The 24,409-nt window shown below is 39.0% G+C and overlaps 1 protein-coding gene across 2 annotated transcripts; it reads left to right on the top strand.

Moving 5' to 3' along the window:
* Fmo5 (flavin containing dimethylaniline monoxygenase 5) lies at positions 1-20,688 on the top strand. Of its 2 annotated transcripts, none has more exons than XM_010623145.2 (9): positions 1-101; positions 278-455; positions 2,604-2,792; positions 4,798-4,960; positions 6,102-6,244; positions 8,571-8,770; positions 10,565-10,917; positions 13,540-13,612; positions 17,672-20,688. In XM_010623145.2, the coding sequence occupies exons 2-9, from the start codon at positions 321-323 to the stop codon at positions 18,015-18,017; spliced, it is 1,602 nt and encodes a 533-aa protein (XP_010621447.1). In that variant the 5' UTR covers positions 1-101; positions 278-320; the 3' UTR covers positions 18,018-20,688. The 2 variants fall into 2 exon arrangements, with proteins under 2 accessions (XP_010621447.1, XP_010621449.1); XM_010623147.3 differs by lacking the exon at positions 17,672-20,688 and adding an exon at positions 16,380-16,516.
* The last annotated feature ends 3,721 nt before the right edge of the window (positions 20,689-24,409 follow it).

Below are 24,409 nucleotides of genomic sequence, written 5' to 3'. Positions count from 1 at the left end.
TGGCTACCGCTGCTGTTGCGAGTTTATATATTTGTGATAGCAACCCAAAGTCAGATCACAGCCGGGATCCTGGGAAGCTCTTGCAAAGTCGACGAGATCAGGTACCTGGCAGAGCTCCCAGGCCCTCCGATTGCTTTCTGTTTAGAGCAAGCTGAGCTGGAAGGCGGTTTCCCCAGAGCCCCAAATGCTCCTCGCTCAGCACCTGCAGTACCTGGGTGCCTTGGCTGTCTCCTTCTGGAGAGGTGTGACTGGTGAGCTGTCTTCTGTCGTTCTGTAGGACAGGCGATCCTGCCCCGGCCAGGTGAAGCTCTCTGGAGACCATGACCAAGAAAAGGGTCGCCGTGATAGGCAGCGGAGCGAGCGGGCTCTCGTCCATCAAGTGCTGTCTGGAGGAGGGCTTGGAGCCGGTGTGCTTTGAAAGGAGCTCTGACATCGGAGGGCTCTGGAGGTACCAGGTAAGCCTCCTGGCCCCTTGGTTCTGGAAGCCTTCCCTACAGTGAGTGCAGGGGACCTGTGAGCTTGAGCGAGAATAAACCGGCTTGTTTGCAGCCTGCTAACCTCTTGTCCGCAGCAGTCCCTCGGGTTTTAGGCAACTTTCTCTTTTGCTGGGTGACAAAATTCAACACAGGAATCACTTGTTTTCTCTTTTTTATTGTCTCTGTAAAACCACGGAGATATGAATGGGCTAACAAAACAACAGCATTAGAAATGTATCGGAGTTAGAACATTTAGAGTGGTTGTTCCAGTTCTGCATTAATAGGTAAATGAGTTAGAATTATCTGCTCACAGCTCCTCCCAGGGATCTCCCATTTTCAATCTGTAACCTTTGAAAAGTATAAAGTCCTTTGCCTTAAGAGGGCAGAGGGCACTTGCACCTGGATTTACTTTTCCTGCGCATGCATCTCAGACTTAAAGTTGAATTGTTTTAATGTGCACATCCAGCCCTGCAACTTGTAACAATTTTATTCAATTATCTAGTTAATTATAGTTATGCTTGCCCAGTGTCACAGTGTCACCTATCTGCCTTCCTTGATCTCCAGATGGGCGTGTGATTGCTTGCTTTTTTACTCACTTTCTGATAGGAATGGTATTGAGGTGCCATGGTGTACTTCATATCTCATAAAAACACAGTATTGGCTAACTACTTAAAAGTGGGTTTATGGCATCCTTTACTTGAATAGAAATACAATCCTTTTGCATCTTGGCTCCGTTTGGGGGAATACAGAACTCTAATTGACAATAATCTTTGGTCAGTGTGCAGCCAAAAATATGAACTATTGCATTCTTCCATAGAAAGTTTTGGGACTGTGCTAAATGTATCTTATCCAACTCATTTGAAATAAATTTTGTTGCATTTTATTAATTTGTTAGGTAGCATGTGAAATTTATTTTTTTCTGTCCATACCTTTCTCAATATAATTTGAAATATTATCTATTAAGCATTTACTGAATTTAAATACTCTAGAGAAAGCCAGTTCAAAGAGCTTGCCAGTCTAATAGGGGAGACATGGAATATGGTGCAAGATATTTTATGAGACAGGGGTTTTTGAGTCTTAAGCTGAGAAATGGGAATTTTGTTGGAAATGAGGCAACATCTAAGATTTTAATTGGGGCAGTTATACAGTCACAACTTCAAATATTTTGGTTGAAATAGATGGGATAGTTTAAAAGAGATTTGAGAGGATACTCATAAAATGTTTTTAAAGGTCAATAAAATTGAGAACTTGAGTTATGGGGCTCAGAAATGGGAGTGATCAATTTAGTTAGACTAAATTCTTCAATAAAAAAGGGAGAAAAATAAGCCTGAGTATGGATGAATCTAACAGACACTCTTTTTTGGCCATTTAATGTTTTGCAATCCCCAGTATTTCAAAATCTGTTTATTTTGTTTAAAAAGGAGGGATGAAGTCCTAATTGGTTAAGGTGATTTTCCATACTCTAGGAAGGGTTAAGAATTATAATGGATTTGAAACTGTGGTTTGTGGAATCTCAGACTACACATTTGATATGGCCTTTTTCTTTTTCTTTTTTGAGACAGGGTCTCACTATGTAGTTGAGACTGACCCGGAACTCACTATGCAGCCCAGGCTGGTCTCAAACTCACAGCGATCCTCATGCCTCAGCCTCCCAAGTGCTGATATGGTCTTTTTTCATGTTTAGAACTTTGGCTGGGACAGGTAGCATTCCGAGGGCTGGCTGAATATTCCTCTATGCCCAATATTGTCTTCACGTGCGTAGGTCAGGTTTCCCTCAGTGGTCTCAGTGTAGCTGGACTTCTTGTATGGCTGCCAGCTCACACTAGAGCGGGCCTTCTGTGAGATCTAGGCAGAAGCTGCAAGACTGCATATCATATGGCTTAACCTTGGAAGTCACTGAATGCCAGTGTAATAAAGATACTCAGATTCAAGGGGAAGGGACTACAGAGGGTACAAGTATGGGAAGGTGTGAAGGTTGTGTGTGTGTGCACATGTGTGTGTGTGAACTCAAGAAGTTTTTGTTGAAATTAGCATTTCTTTCAGAATACTTTTTCAAATGTATATGTCTACTTACAAGTTATAAATGGAATTCTCAGGTTGCCAGAAATACTTTCTTTTGCACTACAGGAAAATCCCGAAGAAGGAAGGGCCAGTATCTACAAGTCAGTGATCATCAATACTTCTAAGGAGATGATGTGCTTCAGTGACTATCCGATCCCAGATCATTACCCTAATTTCATGCACAACTCACATGTCCTAGAATATTTCAGGATGTATGCCAAAGAATTTGGCCTTCTAAAGTATATTCAGTTCAAGGTAAGGAATTTTGCAGGTGGCTCTGTCCTTGAAGTCATTCATTGGCTAGATGAATAACGTGGCTTCATTTACCAGTGCAAAAGTGTAAAAATTGGCTTGATATGCGCACACACATACACACACAACACACACATATCCTACCCACACAGTAATTCTACTCTTTGCTTTCTCTGTACCTGAAAATTATCCATGGAAAGGTCTCTCTCTTATATATTTTGGCTGCAGATAAAGGAAGCCACTATTTGATTATAATAAAACAGATGAGGGGAACTGATACATATAGAAATTTAAAATCTTCTAGTTCTACTTGTCCACTATTCCTTAGCTCTACTTTCCTAAGCAATTTCCAATAAATTATTTTATGTAAATAGCACCACAACCCAGTGACGTCACTATTAGGAGGTTACTGAGGAAAAGAATACTGCATTGGGGAACAAAACCCTGAATTCTGGTCCTGGTTCCACCACAAATTAACGTGTGATCTTAGACTCATAAGTTTCTCAACCTCAAGTTGTCTTAGTTTCCTTGTTTGAAAAACAGTGTGACTGTATTAGATCACTCCTGATTTCTTCATGCTCTGAAGCATGTTGGCAAACCTTTTAAACACTGAGTGCCAAACTACAACCCCAAACCCACTTATTTATCACCAAGTGCACTGCAATTAAACCTGAATACTGAGGTTTTAGTTTAGCAAAAACTCTACATTAACATGTTTCATCTCAAAATAAAAACACAACACACGTGCCGTAAGTTCACCACCACTGCTCTACAGTCTTCCATAATTTTTCTATAATTCATAACCATGGCCATAAAAGAAGATATTTATCACAGTGGGAAAAAAGCTCAAACCTCCTGCCTTATGACCATGGGACCTTCCAAAGTCAAGTCATTTACAGCCAAGTGGTGCTTCTCTTCACTTGTTTCAGCAATACTTCTGGAATAAGTTTGTTACTGTAGTAAGCAGGGAAGATGAGAGCCCCCCCCAAAAAAAATCAGTAATTCTACAATCTAGTTGGGAAGAAAGAAAAATGTACTTAATATGTATTGATATGTAATTAATAAAAATAGAGTTACAGAGTGGTAAGCGCTAAGAGGTCTTTACATCACAGCTCCTAGAGGGATGGTCAGCCCCTGAGGGAGAACATGAGGCATCGGGCTTAGGGCAGGTGTTTAGAGGAGATGAGGTCCAAGCTGAGTCTTGAAGACTGCGCAGGCATCTGCTAAATGAAGGACTGAAAGGGTGATCCAGGGAGAAGTGCCGGCCTGTGTAAAATCACAGTCAGGAGGAAGTACCAATAGTGCAGGAAGGCTAGGGTAGAGGTGGCGTCTCTATTAGTCCACATGAGAATATATTCTGAGTAGAGCAACACGTGTTTATTATTTGTTTTCTTTGAGAGAGAAAATCTGTATCACTGACTGTCCTATCTCACAGCTTCTTTCTTTACAGTTATTTACAAGATTGGAATGTATGGAAGCCAATGAGAGATTCCTTTACATAAAATGAGAGCTCCTGAGAAGTTTTCCTACTCTAACAGGCATGGGAGCTCTGTATCTCAGTCACGTGTTTAGGGGTAACCAGTGAGAACAGGACTGGGGTAAGAAGAAACCAGAGGGTTCCGGCATGTGAAGTTAGCAGAGAAATAGGCGTGTGGGGCACAGAGTCACCAAAGCACAGAAGAAACCGAGGCCTCACTTAGGCATCGCAGTGCCTGAGTGCATGGTCCAAGAGACACTTGCAACTTGCACTTTTCTAGAAGCAGAGGAGAGTACATTAGTTTGCCAACTCTGTTTTACTTATTCGGCCTCATAGAAGTTTTCTCACTCAAAGAACAGCCCCAAAGCAGAACAGTTCTTTATGAAACCCAAATATCCCTTCAGGAGCCCTATGGGGCGGTGCCTATGATATTAGCCCTCAGAGTAGGGTTCTGCAGGGAGTCATGTCAGGGAAGATGTCTGCTGCATGGGCTGCAGTGACTGCCCCTGTGACCGTCATTTTTCCTTTCAGACCTCTGTGCTCAGTGTGAAGAAGCAGCCTGATTTCTCTACATCGGGTCAATGGGAGGTGGTCACTGAGCACGAAGGGAAAACGAAGAAGGACGTCTTTGACGCAGTCATGGTTTGCACCGGCCATCACACCAATGCTCACCTACCCCTGGAAAGCTTTCCTGGTGAGAAAACTACCAGTATGAAAGACCCTTGAACGCTTGAAAGATGCCACGGTGACTTGTGTTATTGCCACTTGGGGTGTAGAGACAATGGTCTTTGTGGAAATGAGAGGAAAATTAGAGCTCTATCTATAGTTGTGCCACACAATGCTGCCTCAGTCCATGAAAGGCTGCCTATACAATGTGATAAGAGGGTAATGTTGCTGTAAACTCCCATTGCCTGTTGTAGTACCAGAGCACAAAGAACATCACTCACGTGTGTGTGGTGACGGTGGTGTATGCAAACCTGCACCGTCAGTGTGTACAGTTAGAACACAGAAATTATGTATGGTATATAATACTCATACTGGTCTACTTCCTATACTAATCATTACAGTGTACCCTTCCTCCTTATAAAAAACTTTGCACCATGTCACACCACAACAGTCACGTTTACTATGTCTCTTGATTCGATCTGTGGCGTAAGTTTGTATAAGTACATCTATAATGTTTGCACATTGATAAAATCAACTTATCAACTTTATCGATACTATCAAACCTTTCTTAGAATATCAGTAATCCCTGTAAATGACATAGGAATGTCTTCAGTTTTGCAATGAAGCTAGTTTTCCTAAAGATCCAAAGAAAAACTAGTGTTTTTGCTGAGCATTAGTTCAGGCTAGGAGTTTCTCAGCCATTGAAAAAACAGAAACACTGCGTTCCTAAGGGTGAAATGAAAGCTTGAAGGATTTAATTTCAGCTTTTGGCTTAGATTTTCATTTTTTTAAAAATACACTCTATTTGAACTTGGGAATATGCAAACATATATATATATATTCTAAGTGAAATGGAAACAGGAACGGGTATTTAAAGGAATTAAAAAAAACAGAATGGAAATTTTCTGAAACAATTTGGATTTGTGAGAGCAAATCCAAAATCTACTTATGACAAGGGTATCAAAAGTCCTATTCTGAAACTGTGAGAGCAGCAAATTAGCCAAAATGTTCAGAAAAGCAAGAGAATAGAAGGATAAAGGGAGAATTTATACAGAATGCATAAATTTTAAACTGTGGGGGAAAAACCCAAAACGAGAAAACAAGTAACTTGGTAAATGAAATCCATCATATAAGCCATCACCCAATAATTGTTTTCTCTTCTCTTACAGGAATTGAAAAATTCAAAGGACAGTACTTCCACAGTCGAGACTATAAGAGCCCACAGGGATTCACTGGAAAGAGGGTTGTTATCATTGGCATTGGGAATTCTGGAGGGGATCTGGCTGTAGAGATTAGCCACACAGCCAAGCAGGTTTGGATCAATAAGTGACTTAGTTTGCTTTGCTCTAGCTTTAATCTTACCAAGAAAGTAGACCCAACGAAGACTATAAGACCTGTACCTAGCCCCACTGTGTGAAGGGCACATACAAGGCAAGGTTTCACTACCTCAGTTATCATGAGCACCGCTCATGGAGCAGCCATAGGCACCAGTTGGATTTCCATCATTCAGCTGGCCTCATGCTAAGGAATTAGTTCATGAATGCAGACTGTACTCGTGATGCCAGTTAACCTGTGGCTTTAATGAAAACCAAATCATTCCTGGGAGAGATTGTCAGGATGTAGAATTCAGTACGGATCTTTTGTTGGCCAAAAGATGCGCCATGTTCTTATGTAAAGGAAAGTACACTATGGTCACTGAAAACTTTTCACTCACAGGATGGTGGGTGAATTTTCCTTTTCACTTTCTGAATGGTAAAAAGACTCTTTTATCTTTCAAAAGACAATGTGGCCATCAGTATAAAGAGCACCCACAGTGTGGTACATACAAGCAGCTTACACCAGTCCTTGCATAGTTAGGTAACACAGAATGACAATGACTCTAAAGCAGTTTCTATCTCCTTGGTATATTGGTTTGTTTGTTTTGGTTTATAATAGATTTTTCTTTTTTTGTTGTTTTGTTTGTTTGTTTGTTTTTTGTACTGGGGATTGAACTCAGGTCCTTGCGCTTGCAAGGCAGGCCACTGAACCGCTGAGCTAAATCCCTGGGCCCTCATAGTTTTTTCTTGTTGTTTACTTTACTCATCAAAAGTTATACAGCCTGTACACCAAACTGCTTGATTACTAAGACTATGTATGCTCTTTCAACTCTGACATTAAAAACAATTATGATAGAGGGTAAAGTTACTGTCGGTGAGCAGTATGTGTGAAGCAAAGAATTATCCCTCCTCTGTAGATGGACATCTTTTTACATGGTAAGACAAAAGATCATAGAGCAATATACTTATATGCCTCACAACTCTGGAAACCACCTCCAAAGTGTTATTATAGAAAAAAATGATACTTTTGGCAGGTAACTGAATGACAAATCATCAGTTTTGAGCATGAACTTTAGTCAACAGAAGACACAGAAAGACTGACCAGTTTCCTGCAATACTATTAATTTTAATTTTTTTCATTAGATATCAATACAATATTTCTTAAGTAAAGGTCCTGGAGTCAGTGAGACATTGTTGGAAATTCAGCTTTGCCGCTTACAATCTCCAGTTATGCTCATCCTCTCCACACCTCTCATCCATAAGCTAGGGCTGACAATGGCTTCCTCAGGAGGCTGTTGTGTTGGTTAAATAAGAATGAATGCAGGACTCACTACAGTGAGTTCTAGTGCACAAATCTCAGTAAATGGAAGTAATAGTAATATGGTGGGGAGACTAAAAGATGTACAGTCTGTGCTCCCACGCTGGAGAATACACATTGGAAGGGACAGAAACTAAGAGCATAGAAAGTTTCACATTGATGTACAGTGGACCCTCAAATTATGACTGACCTGACATATGAATAACTTGGGTTAATTAGGTTAATGTAAGATTCGTCTGCTTCTTGTTATCTATAGTGTATACCTGAATAAACATCCAGATCTCAGCTATATTGACTTACAACCAACTTGAGTTACACCCGGCCCTTGGAAATCTATTGAGTTTGCAAGTCAAGGGTCCACTGTAAATAATTAACAAGAGGTTTTTTGGTAGTAAATGCAATGTTGATGGCATAAAGACTGAGGGTTTTGGATTAAGTAATGTTCATTTGCTTTTAACTCTCCTATTCCATGATTTTTAATGAATTCTGTGAGTGGTAGTTTGGAGAATGAAGGATTTAGAGAAAATTATCACCCTGAAAGGTCAGCGGTACCCTCATGGAGGAGACAGGTTCGATCTGGATCCTAAAAATGAATAGGCTTAAGAAGATTAAGAGGAGGGAGCGCATTTCAGGTATAATTGTACTGAACAGAAATTCGGCGGTGGATCAAAGCATGATATATTCTTGGACAATGAATATACCAATTTAATTGTAAGGTTAATATTCAGGAAGGAAATTTTCAGTGATTTTTATAAAAAGATTGTACAGGATTAAAAAGCCAGACTAATGAGTTTGAGCTTAATATCTCTCTCTCTCTCTCTCTCTCTTTTGCTTTCTTTCATACCAGGGATTGAACTTGGGTCCTTGTGCTTGTGAGGCAGGCAGCGGCACCACTGAGCTGAATCCCTTGCCCCAGTTTGAGCTTAATCTTAAAGAAAGTGGGGGTGATTTGGAAGTATTATAAGCCAAAGTGACAAAAGCAAACAATGTTTCCCGTGCCTCAGGTTTTCCTCAGTACCAGGAGAGGGGCATGGATCCTGAATCGTGTAGGAAGCCATGGATATCCCATCGATGTGTTGATCTCTTCTCGGCTTTCACATTTTTTGTTCAAAATGTGTGGTGAAGCATTAGCAAATACACTTTTGGAAAAACGACTGACTGAAAGATTTGACCATGAGCTGTTTGGCTTGAAACCTAAACACAGGTATGTTCTCTGGACAAGAGTGGGGATGCTCATGGCCAAAACACAAAAATAAGTACTGTTAACACAGGCTAAAAGTACAACTACCTCTACCTATACAGAAGAAAGCTCATAGACTCCTAATGGTTTGAGATGTTTACCTTCTCAGCCACAGAAGACCAAGCTCTGATGGTCTGTAGGTTTTCAGTCTATCATCTCCTAGGCATTAACCATTTTCTTATTCCCCCAGATAACAGTTCTTTTTATAGGATGCCCAACAGCAAAATGGTAGTAGAAGGCAGTGCCACATTGATTCATTCAATAAATATTGGGCAACTGTTGTGAGAGAGGCATTTATCTTGGGCATAAAATACAGAGGGAAGAGGCATAGTAGTGATACCATAATAGGAATAATACCTTAACTTTTTGCTGATTTTCTATAAGACAGTCATAGTGCTAAAAGAGTTATGGGTAACATTTCACTTAATCCTTACAACACCCCTCAGACTGGTACAATTTTTATGTCCATTTTACAGATGAAATGTTGAGACTTAGAGAAAGTAAGTAATTTGCCCAAGGTCAACAAAAGCAGTGAAAGGCAGATTCCAGAAAAGAATCTCATCTTAAATTTACTAACAAAAAGAAAGACAACAGAATAGGATCACGATGCATAGAATATACTGAGAGTATTAGGGATGATGTCCTCACAGCACTAGGGAGGAAAATCGTAAAAGCATTTCTAGAGGTTGAGTTATTTTGTCCAACTTTTTATTTCTGAAAATATTCAGAACTATAGAAAAGTTGCACAATAGTAAGTACAAGGAATACCCATATAGCTTTTATTGGAGTTCGCCTATTATAACAGCTTGCTCAATTTGAATTTTCTCTCTCCCCTTTTGGGAATATAGATAGGTCCACACATAAACTTAAGGACATAAACCTTTTTAGAGAAAGTTGTAATCACTAAGACACATGCCTAAGTATTTGTCACCTAGGAAAAAGGGCATTCTCCTATAACTGTAGGAAATTTAATACTGCTAAAATGTGCTACAAAAATATTGACATTTTCAAATTTCTACAGCTGAATATAATCTTGTATACCTAGACAACAAGGCAAAAGTGGAAGAGTGACTAAATACATTTCCAGGTTGATCATGTGTGAAACCCAAAAAGTCTGAGATAAGCCAGGTGTGCTGGTGCACATCTGTAATCCCAGCATTTGGGGCGCTAAAGCAGGAGGACTGCTGCAAATTCAAGGCTAGCACAGGCTACAATAATGAGGTCAAGGCCAACTTGAACTATAGAATGAGACCCTGTCTCAAAAAAGAAAAGAAAATTTTAAACTCTAAGTTGCTCTATATGTGTAATTTATTATATGGTGTAGACAATGACTGTCTTAAGTCTACCTCTTGGGCCTTTAGAACTGGAAATGGGACTGAACAAAATGTTCATATTCTGCCAGACTGCTTGATATATGGATAGAAACTATCAGCATATGGCCTTATCATACCAAAGAACATTACTATTACTTGAGAAACCACATTATAAAACTGTTCTTCTTTCACTTCTCCAATATTCTCCCTTTGAATGCCACCCAGGATCCAAACTGTTCCTGAGATCTGGATCTGTGCCAGGCAGACATAAAGTAGGACCTCTCCAAAATGTTATGGATCGATGATGGGATATTGCTTAACTATCTCCACCAAAGTGGAATTTTACTCACATACTACTGATTTCTTTCTCTCTTCCCCCATTCTCTGTCCCTTTGTTTGGGTCATTTTCATTTTTCCTTCTTTTCATCTTTATCATCACTCACAGAGCATTGAGCCAGCACCCAACGGTAAATGATGACCTGCCAAATCGCATAATAGCTGGCATGGTGAAGGTGAAAGGAAATGTGAAGGAATTCACAGAGACAGCTGCCATATTTGAGGATGGCTCCAGGGAAGATGACATCGATGCTGTTATCTTTGCCACAGGCTATAGTTTTGCCTTTCCTTTTCTGGAAGATTCTGTCAACGTGGTGAAAAACAAGGTGTCACTGTATAAAAAGGTCTTCCCCCCTAACCTGGAAAGGCCAACTCTTGCAATCATAGGCTTGATACAGCCCCTTGGAGCCATTATGCCCATTGCAGAGCTCCAAGGACGCTGGGCTACTCAAGTATTTAAAGGTAAGTGACTGCCGGGGATTTAGCGCACTGGTTCTGACGCGTGCCTCACAAGCGCAAGGACCTGAGTTCAATCCCCGGTACCAAAAAATAAAATAAAATACAAATAAATGTGACAAGTTGATGACTTAAGTACTTGGCGGTATGTTTGATTGTGCTTATGTAATTTCTTGTAAAGAGCTACAGATACCACAGTACATGTGACCCTATCTGGGCCCAACACAAAATTAGTACTAGAAAACAAGGAAACAGTGCAGTAACAGAGTTAATGGAGTAAGAGGGAACTGCACTAGAAAATACTGTACACATCTTTGTCTGTCTAATCTACACAGATCTGCTATTATTTCTTTCTTCCTTTCTTTTAAACTGGCTGCCTCTCCCAGCCAAAGAACTAGACCTCCTTCATGGTATTTCTAGCTAATAAAAGTAAAACTTATGGTTGAACTATGAGAAGTAACTTGGAAATCAATCTCAAAATGTGTTTTTTGAGCATCTAAACCCCCCCAAAAAAGTTTCCTGTGATTACTCTGAATAAAGTATCTGTGACTCTTCATTTATAGATATAAATAATAATTCCATGGCTAAAATGAAAAAAACACAAGTAACACAGAAAGCTTTTTTTTTTTTTTTTGGTATTGCAGATAGAACTCAGGGCCTTGTGCTTGCCAGGCAGGTGCTGCGCCGCTGAGCTATACCCCTGGCCCAACAGAAAGCTATTTTTGAATGCTGAATGTCTGAGTCTGGCATGTTAGGAGGGGCTCACTGGGAATTATCAGAGCATGTCCAGAAAAGGGTAACCAAGATGGCGGAGGCCAGGCATGGTGGCACACGCCTGTAATCCCAGCACTCTGAAGGCTGAGGCAGGAGGATTGCTGTGAGTTTGAGAGCAGCCTGGGCTACATAATGAGTTCCAGGTCAGTCTCAGCTACATAGTGAGACCCTGTCTCAAAAAAAAAAAAAAAAAAAGAAAAGATGGCAGAGAATGTGAAACCTGTGCTATACAGGAAACTTGTGCTGTGTAGCCTGGAAAGAGAAGAAAACGGAATTGTGACAGTTGTTTTCACATGTTTCAGGGCCTTTCAAGTGTTCATATTACACTCTTTGACTGAGGAAGACACAGTGAGGTCCAGTGGTGCAAGTTGCATAGAAGTAGATTTGGGGATTAATTCAAGGAATAATGTTCTAGCAAATAGGGCAGTCAAACATATCACTGGCTCCCTAGAAGGTAATGAAATCCCCATGCCCAAAGATGCTTAAGGAAGAATGAGATAACTACTTGACACGAATATTTCAGAGACAAGGATTGTATTATGTAAGACATATTTCCAATCTGAAATCCTATGTTTCAGAACACTTTAGGATCAGACATGGTTAAACTCTTCTACGTAGTATGTATAGTACCTACATATCTGGGCATAAGGGCAATTGTTTGAGCTGGAGTTGTTTATATTGGTTTAAATGCTATTTGGCCTTTGTCTAGCTGTTTCCTCGGTATTAATTTCCTACTATTTGAACCGTATGTCACTGCTGAAACTTATCTGTCCTGACTGGGTGTGATGAGTTATCCTTGGCTTTAACCACACTCTTATCAAGTAAGAGTTTAGAGGGTGAGGCTTATCTTCTACAGGACTTTAGCAAACAGTATGATAGTTTATCTTTGTTTCCTTCTCTCCTGTGGTGTAAAACCTCTTTGTGGCCAGGCATGGTGGCATATGCCTGTAGTCTCAGCACCTGGTGGACTGTCGCAGAAAAGACCACAAGTTTGAGCCTCGTCTGGGCAACTTAATGACTTAGCGAGCCTCTATATCAAAATGATAATTTAAAAAGGACTGGTGATATGACTCAGTGTAAAGGCCCCAGGTGCAACCCCTAGTACCACAAACAAAACAAAACAAAAAACCCCAAAACCACCTTTCTGTTATCAATAGATACCAGTGCAGGTATGCCTGTCACTCCCTGCTTTTGACTGCATTGTGCCTCATTTTTCATATACTTTTAAGACCATTTATCCTTTGCTCATGTCCACATTTCATTCCCCAGTTGAAAGATTATGTAAGACAGAAAGTGAGTTGGTTGTAAGACAGAATAGAACAAAAACTATTTCCCAAAGACAAAGAAAAATACAGTAAGGTATATGTACTGATACAGATGAGTATTTCTCATTTGAAATGCATAACACCAGAAGTTTTGGATTTAAGATTATTTTCAGATTTTGAATATTTGCATATACATAATATCTTGGGGAGAGGTGAAATTGATTTATTTCTCGTATCCCCTATATGCATAACCAGAAGATAATTTTTACAATAGTTTTACTGTACCTGTGTTTTGACTATGATTTGTTACATGAGATGAGATCAGGGGTAGAATTTTCTCTGTGACATCTTGTCATTGCTCAGACTTTTGGATTTTGGAGCATTTCAGATTTCTGATGTTTAGATTAGGAATGTTCATCTTGTATCATATTTTGGTGGTGGTGGGATACAGAGATCAAGTGAATTACAGCATTCAGAAAATTATCCTGTACTTTTTTGAATTCTCCAGGTCATAATGATTACTACTAATAGGATTATTATTTCTACTAAGTTAATTTTACACTTAAATGTTTAATTTTTTTCTCTTTAGGGCTGAAGACATTGCCCTCACAAAGTGAAATGATGGCAGAAATAACTAAGATTCGGGAGGAAATGGCAAAAAGGTGAGAAATTCCTCAGATATATATATATAGATATATTATATATATGGTGTTATTTTTTCTTTTCTTTTTTTCTACTTAATAAGAACAATATTGTACTAAATGGGGAGGAGGGGGGAGAAAAGTGTTTAAAATCCTATGTTTAGGGCCTAAAAGTCAAGTAGGGAAAAAAAAACACATGGAGAGAAAAATAAAGAAAATCAGGTGTATTATTTGGGGGACGATGATTCGAAGCACTAGCAGAACCACCAGAGGATGGAAAAGTAGCAGTGAATAAATGAGAGGAACATAAGGTTGAATTTCAAATCTGTATGTAGATTTACACACCTGCAGTGACTGCAGTGACTACTTTGCTGGCTGTCATCAGGTGACAGAACACTCAGGTCACAGTGGCTCTGGGTGTGAGAAAAGTCACATGATTTGGGAAGGTGGCAGAATGAGCAGGCTACTTAGGACTTTGGTGAACACACTAATTTAGTATTCTTAATTTAAGAACTTGAGCTCAGTCCCTGGGTGGTTTCTATTTGGATAAAGTAGAAGTTGATTATTCTAGGCTCAAAGAGGCGATTTTCTTCCACTGATTATACATCTTAGCATAATTGTCCCCTACCTTAGGGGAAGAGAAATTTTTATTTAACCACCACCAGGCAAGTATTCTCCTATTTTCTTCAAATTTCTATAGTACTGGGTTTGGTGACACACACCTGTAATCCTAGCATTTGGGAAGCTAAGGCAGGACAATCACACAAGTTGGAGGACAGTCTAGGCTACACAGTGACTTCAAGACCAGCCTGAACTACATAGCAAGACCCTGTCTCAACAAACAAACAAACAAACACAAAAACCCCCACTGCTATAGTAAAGTTTCTTCATCCCATGCTTCCTCCTGAGCCCCTGCATTGTAACTCCCCTTCTTACTTTCCAAACTGCTTTCTTAAAGATCATCCACAGCCATCTTCAGATTCCCTCTTCTCACTACTGAATTCGGCACTCCTTCCTTCTTGGAGCCATTTCTTCATTGAGTGCTTTCTTTCCCTTCTTTTCTGACCTATACCACCTTAGTTCAACTCTCCTGCTCTTGCTTTGACTAAATGTTGTCTAACCACCTTCTGTAATCAGTTCCCAAGGACAGAACTGAACTGTTCACTGAGAGTTGACTATGCACATACCCAGCATTTCATATTTACTTAATCCTCCTATCAACCCTTCAATGCAGTAACTAGTGAACCTTTTACCTTCTAAATACCACAGCTCTTGACCTACTAGTATAGGAAGAATAAATGCATGTGTACGAACCCTTGAGCTAAATAATCCCCAAAAAAGAAAGCTCTCAAGTTCTATTGTAAACCCTCTTCTCTGCTAAACTTTAGTACCACTTCAGTAAATTCCCATTTGGCCATCTGTCAGTGCCCCAAAAGTTCATCTTACCCGTTTTACCTTGAATTTCTTTTCCATCATGTTTTCCTGTCCTTGTTTTGGGGTTCTTCAGTCTCAATTAGCTTGACTTGACTTTTTTTCTTAACTTCTTTTCTGTCCCACTGTTCTTTTATTTTCATGGTAGAAAGTAAAAAGTGAAAGTCACTCATTATCTCTGCAAATCCTACTTCTTTCACATTTCACTGTGAATCACGTTTTTTCCTCCAAAAAGGCTTTTTATTGCCTCATATCTGCACTTGGTATAATCTACCCATCTGGAAGGCCACTTCCTGTAGATAAATCACCCTCCCTGTCCTTTCAGGATTCCAAATTAACAGTGATGCTGGGAAGCCCTGCTGATACAGGAAAAATACAACTCCTAAACTGCTAGATCTCAGATGTGCCAATTTTGTGTTCCCCAAATATCAAAGAATGAATATCAAGGGACAGTGAAGGTTAAGAGTAGGAAAGGTTTATTAAGAGATAGCTCTTGAGAGACAGGAGGTGTCCCGAAAGTGGGTTGCCACCAAGGGCCTTTCTTGGGGCTCATTTATCTCACTAAGTTGTAATGTGAGGACCATGGATCAAGCCATAATCAAACTATAACCAACCTATAGGATTATCCACTTACCAGTCCAATTATTTAAATGCAGAATGACATTTAAATGCAGTTAGACATTTTTCATTAATTTTTATAGGATAGTATAACAGGAAGTATAAAAATGGCAATTTTATCAAATTTATTCAATAATTTTTGTGTGTATCTTAAAACATTCAATGCACAACAGTGTTACAATCTGAGTAGCAGTATCTAGTCTCTGACTTCTTTTTGCGTTATTGCCTTTCTTTGAACAACACACTTTACACTATCACATTGACCTTTTTTTCTGTGGGTGACACAATTTCAGTAAAATATCTACACAAAACATAATGGTGAAGACCTTAATCATAGACATCCTGGTTGGCCTTTTGCTAGCCCATCTTTTTCAACTGTTTGGTCTATTAGACCTAATCTAAATTGTAAATTACTTTTTGAAGTATGCAGAAGGTGCATAAATACTTTATAATATTTTTTTCCTCGCTTTTTGATTACAGGATAGCTTGTCAGATGTTGGTCAATGTTGTCAGTGCCACCCATGGAATTATTATAATCATTGATCACGGTTGGAATTTTAAAAAATTAATTTCTTCTTTCAAGTTCTATCATTTCTGTATTATGTATATGTGCTGCTGAAGCAAGCTATATTATGAATAGTTGACAATGAGGATGCATCTTTTCGTTTTTCCGTTTCATAACAGAGTTTTCTTCTCTACTGTGCTAACATTTCTCCATTTTTCATTTTCTCTTTTGCAGATCTTTTGGCACTTCCTTCATGTTCAGTCTCAATCTCCCAAACATGTCCATTTCATATTGTAAAAGAGTATTACTGAGTTCTGGAGAAGTATAAAATTATAGCTAATATACTTACAATAAAAGCTTTTATAGACTATAGGTTATAGGCTGTTTTTCACAAATAAAATAAATACAAATTAGTAAAAGAAAATAACCAGAACTTATTATTAGATTTCACTAGAAACAGACATCCAGGGCAAATACAATAATCTAAATAAAATATTTTATATAAAACAAAAGAAGTTGATGTAAAACAAATAAACAGACATAGGAGTGCATCTCGTACAAACAAGGACTGGTTAAAATGACACCTGCCCCAGCCATGAGTGGGTTAGTATGTAAACAATACCTGCTCTGACTAATGCCCAGGGTAAACTGTTTATAAGTATAGCTGCTTAGCTAACCTTGATCCAATAGGGAAAGAGTCATGTAGCAAGGGTGGAAAGAACAAATGTCTTTGGGAAGAGATGGGTCCAGGTACTCTGGTCACCCACTGGGGCGACTGATACCTAGCTGGACTTCCAGGACCAGGTGGTGCTAATTAGAGTACACTCTCAAGTTATTTTTTATCCCTCAGGGAGGCATGCGGGCCTGGCCTTCTTTAGACGTGCCTCCAGCCACAATTTTGATGTCTATAGTTTTCACTGACTTCCTTGAGACCCCAGTCCCTCTTTGACTGTATATTAAATTCTATCTAATTTAGCTGCCTATAATACTGCCATTTAGACCCTGCCACCATTGGCCTCATAAAATAATAAAGAATCCCACACTTGAGAATTTCTGTGGTGAGTTTTCTCTTCACAAAGAGTTCTCCGGATCTTGGCAGGCTATGTCTGACACTACATACATTCATGTTTTCCATAAGTGTAAGGCAATGCCCACAAACATTCCATGCATATATTCTGTGCCACTCCTACATTTCTCTTTACCCTGTGGCTCATCTGATCTGCAACTTTCACATCCTTCAAGGACCTAATATGATATCCCTCTTTTAACCACCCTCTCTACATTTCTATTTAGCAGTCAAAGCCTGAAATAACCTTCCCTGTTTCATGCATATCAGTCTTGTCTCCTATAGTCGATCAGAAGATCTGTAAGGATGGTGACAGTGTCTTATCTTTCTTCACCACTTTGTACAATGCCTAGCCCAATATCAAGCCAATAACAAGCACTCAGAAAGCATGGACTGATGAATGGACCGGTTGATTAATTGAACTGTTGACAGACCATAGCTTCTGTCTTCTTTACTTCAGGTATGTGGACAGCCAACGCCATACCATTCAGGGAGACTATGTAGAAACAATGGAAGAGCTTGCTGATTTGGTGGGAGTCAGGCCCAAGCTGCTCCCTCTGACCTTCACTGATCCCAAGCTGGCCTTACACTTATTCACTGGTCCCTGTACTCCAGTCCACTACCGTCTTCAGGGCCCTGGAAAGTGGGAAGGGGCTCGAAAAACTATCTTAACCACAGAAGATCGTATCAGGAAGCCTCTGCAGACAAGAGTAACTGAAAAGAGCAAGTCCATGATTTCAGCAGTGACAATGGGCCGGTTTGTGCTAGCTGTCGTTTTCTTTGCTATAATTATGGCTTCTATTTAGATGTTCCATTGTCAGTGCCCTAGATTTCACTGGGAAGCTTGTTCTAGAGATGCCTTTAGAACCAACCAACTCTAAGCTTCATATTGCCTAGAAATCTTTCATTTCTCTTTCAAAAGCATTAATCTTTTCCCTACAGTAAAATCTAGGTTTATTTGAATGGACTTAATTTCCATTCCTCTCTTGATCTTTTTTTTTTTCATTCTAGTAATATCTAGACTATGTGCTCAGATATTTTTAGTCATCTCCTTATTAAATATGATAGTGACCCTAAGTCAGCGTCTATAAGAAATTATTGTGTAACTCTTGTTCTCATAGAGTTTGGTTTCCTATTAGAAGCTCAATTTTTTACTAATACTGTAACTAAATGTACATTTTCTGAATTATGAGATACAGTATTAGTCTTACTATGGTTGTATAGATAAGACATATAAATATACCTCAGAGATTTTACTTGCTATTCATTAATATACCTGATAATTGGTCAGTTTTCTTCCTTTCCTTAAGGAATCTATCTTTATTTTCTTAATAAAGTAAGTACTTTCCACTTCTGACTGATAGATCATTTGAATAATTTAGCACTACCAATAAATTCTACTTGGTTGAGATATATAAAAATTTTAAATTAGCTATTTTTTAAAAATCTTAGTTTCCATATTAGGATCCAACAAGACTTTAGTTTATAAAATAAGTGGCTGCTGGGCTGGGATTTAGCTCAGTGGCACCATGCCTGCTTTGAAAGTGCAAGGTCCAGAGTTCAATCCCCACTACCCCCACCAAAAGAAATTGGCTGCTAACTGTTGGTGGTGTAAGCTAAAAATGTGACTTGTTTCCCCTAACTCTCCTCTTCCTATAAATAGAATCTAAGTTTTTTAAAAAAGTCACTTATGTCTTAAATTAGGAGTGATATTAACTAAATATAAGGGTATTTTGCTTATACAGAGAAGTTCAGAGCAAATGAAATAAAAAGCAGGGACTTAGGTTTTCATCCCAATATTGCTGCCTGTGTATCCTCATCTGTGAAGTTTCGCTCTCTTCTGGGTTCATGGAGAAGTGACGTAAATGTCAGTGTTCAGGCACCCTGAGTCCCAGGAAGATAGGTACTGGAAGTACCAGTCAGGCGTATGTTCATAAATAGCTGTTGTGTAATATGTTTGTAAGTTTTTTTATTGCTGCCAATTACTTCACCATCAAAATAAATTTGAACAACTGAAAGAACATTAGACTAATATATACTTAAGATAACTACAAATATGAGAACTAAAGCTTCTTCCTAATCATATAAATGTTTGGACAACTGCCACCATTTCACCCAATTTACTCTTTGAGAAGAGGAGAATTAAGGATTGGTATTACTTTCCTAATCTTTGTAAATCTGAGTTGGGCATCTATTAAAAGGGCTCTAGTGGACCAGAGATTTAGCTCAGTGGCACCGTGCCTGCCTCACAAGCACAACAAGGTCCCAAGTTAAATCCCCAGTACCCAGAAAATAAATAAAAATAAAAGGGCTCTAGTATTTTTTTTATCTACAGATTATTCTCATTCAAAAGTAAACTGAAGATCTCTTGCTTCTTTTTAAATTTTTCATTTATGCTATAAGTTTGCCTCTCTGGTGGGATAGAAATGTACTCAATTAACAGTCCTCTAATTATATATTGTAATTCCTACTTATTTCCCCAGTGTTCTCTTTAAATTTATTTATTGTTTGGTACTGGGGATTGAACTCAGGATCTTGTGCTTGCGAGGCAGGCACAGCACCACTTAGCTAAATCCCTGGCTCTTAAAGTGGGTAAATTTAAATTGACTAGACTGTCATATTTTACTTATGTGTAAAGTTACAAAAAAATTCACTGGTTGATTTCTAAACCAAGCTGAAGGTAAGATGTAAGTAGGATAATACTTTGTTAACTCAAAACAATTCAAGATACAAAGGCTTAAAGTTGGATTTGCACTAATATTTATTAATGTACATATTCTGCTTTTAAATTATATTAAAATTGATATCATCTTCTCCAATTATATTAAACCTGCTTACCAAAACCAAACCAAAACAAAAACAAGTATTCTCGTACCAGGGAGTGAGGAATTACTAAAACACAAATTGAATAACGTGTCAAAGTGACACAGAAGCCATCAGAAAGTGATTACAATGGCCAAATTGGAAAAAATGTGAGCAATAAAATAAATAACCTAGTATTGGACTATAACATGAAACATAAAAAACCTGAACCCGTATTGATGTAAATGGCTGAATAAATTAATAAATGAGATGGACAGACAAAACTCCCATTCAGAACTCTAAATAATTTTTATAGATATTCTCCCTTCAAGGAAGTGAAAATTAACTCTCACTTTCTTAAGTAAGCTGCACAGGTTGATCTCCTTCCAAAAATTGCAATATGGGAAGCAAGAAAAATAACTCTGTAGCAGAGGAATCTGACAAACACTACCTCATGTAGGTGATTAAGATTAACATTAATAGTGATAATCATGTTAAAGGTATGTACCTTTGATAGGCTATAATGAGGTCATTTTACCTTTGTGGTATTCCTCTCCAAAACCATAAGCCCATCTTACCAGGAAGAAAAGAACTGGACAATCTCAAGTTGAGGAGTACTTTACAAAATACCTGAGTACCTCAAAACTGTTGAGGTCACCAAAAACAAGTCTTACATATTGTCATAATATAAGTCTCAGGAGATATGCCATCTAAATGTAATGTATCCTAATGTTACGGGAGGAATCAGTAAGTGACACAGAGCGGCTGCAGAATGGAAATAAAATAACAAATTTACTAATCGACAAGGGTGGATCGCACATAAACTGCCTGGATTGACCCTCGTTGATGAGTAAACTTGTTATTTTACTTCCATTCTGTTGTCTGTGTGTCACTTAGTGATTCTTTCCATAACATTGGAACAGAAAAAGAATACTGAGTAAAAATTAGGGGAATATTTATTATTTTATTGGTTGTGACAAATGTACAACACTAAACTGTTAACAAAAGAGTAATTGGGCATGGGGTATGCAGGAACTTGGTACTATTTTTGCAGCTTTTTTTTTTTTAACAGTACCCAGGTTTGAATCCAGTTCCTTCTCATTGAACTACATCCATAGCCCTTCCTTCTTTCCTTCCTTCCCTCAATTTTGAGACACGGTTTTGCTAAGTTGCTAGTTTCCCAGGGTGGGCTCACACTTGCAATCCTCCTGCCTTAGCTTCCCAGAGTTCTGGGATCACAGGTGTGTACCACCACACCAAAAAATAAATTTTCTTAAAACTATTCTAAAATTGAAAATTATTTTTTAAAATGTATTCTTTTGGTTCAGGAATTAAATCAGAACCACAGTCTAGTGGAATTTTCTCAGAGGGAGAACAATATTGTTTATAGTACATTCATTTTAATTACTGTTTCACTGATTCACTCTCAAATTCAATTGATCTAATAAAGCATAATATAACTTACTATAGCAGTGTTACTTCCTTTGCTACATAAACATAGACTGTACCTGTAAAGGTGGTGACAGGGGTTGAGGGGACGGAATGGTGATACAGGTCAGAACACAGCTCCTTACAATCGCATAGAAAAGTTCTTTCTTGTAGCTAACTAAGCACATTAAGTGAGTAGCAAGACTTGTGGATGTCAAGGGAAAGCACATACAAAAATAAGGTGCCAGGGATTTAACTCAGTGGTTCCACTGCCTGCCTCGTAAGCACAAGGACCTGAGTTCAATCCCCAGTACCCAAAAAGCAACAAAATAAGGTACTATTACTGTGTTTAATACCGAGTCTGTATCTCATTACTTTAGCTAATAGCAATACAGCATATAAATGTTCCCCAGACTGCCTACTTGGAATTTCCCAAAAGTTCCATTTTTCCCCATGATCTATACTTAGTCTTGTGCAGTACTCTTGGTAAATTCTCCACCTGCCCACTGAATAACACTACATCATCTTCAAAATTAGTTCACCTGTTACCTCTTCTGGGCATAGCTTCCTGATCCCCAATGTGAACTCTGTGACCTGTGTTTGTGCTCTCATTATACCTACAGTGTTTCTCAATTATCTGTGATCAATATCCTTAAATACTGTATAATAACAAGGCCTCTTACTTGTTTCCTCTCTAAATAAACCCCTTGGAGGCAGATTGGTTCCTCCTGCCTCATGTAGTGCCGGGAACATAGTAAAACCCCAGTAAATCAATGATTAATTGAATAAACACATTTACGTGGAAAGTAAAAATACGATTGCATTTTTATTTTTCATTTTTATTTACTTTTTTGAGACAGGGTCTTGATGTGCAGCTCAGGCTGGCCTTGAACTCACTATGTATGTAGCCCAGGCTCAAACTCACAGTGATCCTCCTGCCTCGGCCTCCCAAGTACTGGGATTATAAGTGTGTGCCACCACACCCAGAATGATTGAGTTTTTAAAGGATTAAATCAAATAGTGAATACTTTCATAAAAAATGACTAAGGAGATTAAGGAGTGTTTCACATTTTGAAATGTCTGCATGGTAAACTTATTCTCCAAAAACTATTTTGGACTAGACCATTGATCTGATTCAGTTTGATATTGCTGATATTCCTTTACAGACTAAAACACAAGTGTCTGTAAATTATCTGTAAATTATTTCTTCAACCAAACACACGATTTAGAAAGTCAAAGTCTTAACACAACAAAGAAAGTGGGGTACATGTTTTCTGTCAAGTTTGATCTGGCCATGACCATGAATGTGTTGTTTAATTCCAATCTACAGATACAAAAAACTGCAGTACTCCACAAAACACTACAGATATGGGCTGTGCCCTCTCCAGGCAGACAGAACACCGAATGGGATATTACAGAAAAGAGTAGAGACTGCAAAGTATAGCACATCTTCCCCGCGCCAAAACACCTGATAACAACCCATACATCTGCCTTGACCACTGCATGGACCCTGCCTGCAAATATTTGCTCCTACCATCCCCAATAAAGCTCCTTGCTTTTTTTATTTGCCACTGATGACTTGCTCGCCTTCAGTCAACCTGCACCCAGGTGACCAGTTTCTTCTGCCTCGTTGCCTTCTACTAGCCTGCTCGGGTGGTCTTGTTTCTCCACCATTTGTCACATTTTCCTGATTCTCACGCTACCTACATCCTCAACACTTTTCCTCTTTGCTATCTCAAATTCCCCAGCTCCTCTGAAGCCTCCATCACCTCCGTTGTAATTACAGAGCTGTTTATTCCCCTGTATTTACTGAAGATTTCATTTATTTACAGATCTGTTTACTCCCCTTTTAGTGAGGACCGTTTATTTTTTGTGATAGGGTCTTCACTTGCTTCTCATTTTCTTCTCTCTTTGTGTGTGTGTGTGTGTGTGTGTGTGTGTGTGTGTGTGTGTTCTGGAAATAGAAGCAGTAAGACCCGCTTCAGGGTCCTTGGTAAAGATGAAAGAACTGGGGATGGGAGAAGGGGAAAGGTAAAGATAACCAAAAAGGAGGTACCCAGGCAGTCAAGAATTTGGTGGGGTGAGAAAAAGTTGTAAAATTCGACACTTTTCCTGCAGACTGTCTTTGGTTAAGAACAAGCGTTGTAATTAGAGAATAATGGATGTTAGACTTGAGTGGTTTCAACTCCATAATATAAAAATAAACTTTTCAACAAATAAGAGCTGTACACTCAGAAGGGGTGGCCTTTTCCCCATCACTATGCCTGACCAGCACACCTTGTAAGAAATGTGGTAAATAGTATTCAGGTGCCTGTCATTCTGTGAATGTTTACGAAAAGCTGACTCTGAGCAAGTTGCAGGCAGAAGAAGAATTAAATCTGTACCTGTCCTTTATCATGCTTTTCCACACTTTCACGTGATCTTGTTCAAATGCAGATTCCGATTTTGAACAGGAGGAACAGACCCTGGAATTCTGTATTTCTAACAAATCTCCAGGGGATACGAACGCTGCTGGTCTGTCTATAAACTCGTTCAGCGACAATGGTTTCCAACAGGAAATGAAACATGCATTTCATTGAAATACAAAGTAAGAATTCGTACTTATAAGTTCCAGTAATTATTATAAAATCCCCAATTCCTCCAAACCTGGAAGTCTTTGCCCTTTATACGTTTTTGGTGCTGCCCAGTTTCTTGAATTTCCTTTTGGAGTTAGTCACTGTGCAAGGGAATTCTTCAGCCTAGGACGTCGTTATTCTGGAGCGTTTCACTAATTTGTCTAGCAAGGTCTAGCTCCAGTTCATGTCATCTGGAATTTTCTGCTCCTCCCCACCGGCCAGAGCTTTAACCTCCAGCCCCGACTGCGTCTTCCCTTCGCCTGTACTTGCAGGTCCCTTTTCCAGTTTCCGGTAGGAAGCACCTCAGGGGCCCCCGCGGGCGAAGGCGCGGTCCGCAGGAACGCAGCGGCGCC

This window comes from Fukomys damarensis, unplaced genomic scaffold (genome assembly GCF_012274545.1).
Source record: "Fukomys damarensis isolate Sample0158 unplaced genomic scaffold, DMR_v1.0_HiC HiC_scaffold_33, whole genome shotgun sequence".
Classification (NCBI taxonomy): Eukaryota; Metazoa; Chordata; class Mammalia; order Rodentia; family Bathyergidae; genus Fukomys; species Fukomys damarensis.
The sequence above is the reverse complement of the archived record's forward strand: the minus strand, read 5'-3'. Positions and strand labels throughout refer to the sequence as shown.

Coding starts and splice junctions, on each gene's coding strand:
- Fmo5 (XM_010623145.2), top strand. CDS start 321: ATGACCAAGAAAAGGGTCGCCGTGATAGGCAGCGGAGCGAGCGGGCTC. Junction 2,793..4,797: donor TAAAGTATATTCAGTTCAAG/GTAAGGAATTTT, acceptor TTTTCCTTTCAG/ACCTCTGTGCTCAGTGTGAA. Junction 4,961..6,101: donor ACCCCTGGAAAGCTTTCCTG/GTGAGAAAACTA, acceptor CTTCTCTTACAG/GAATTGAAAAATTCAAAGGA.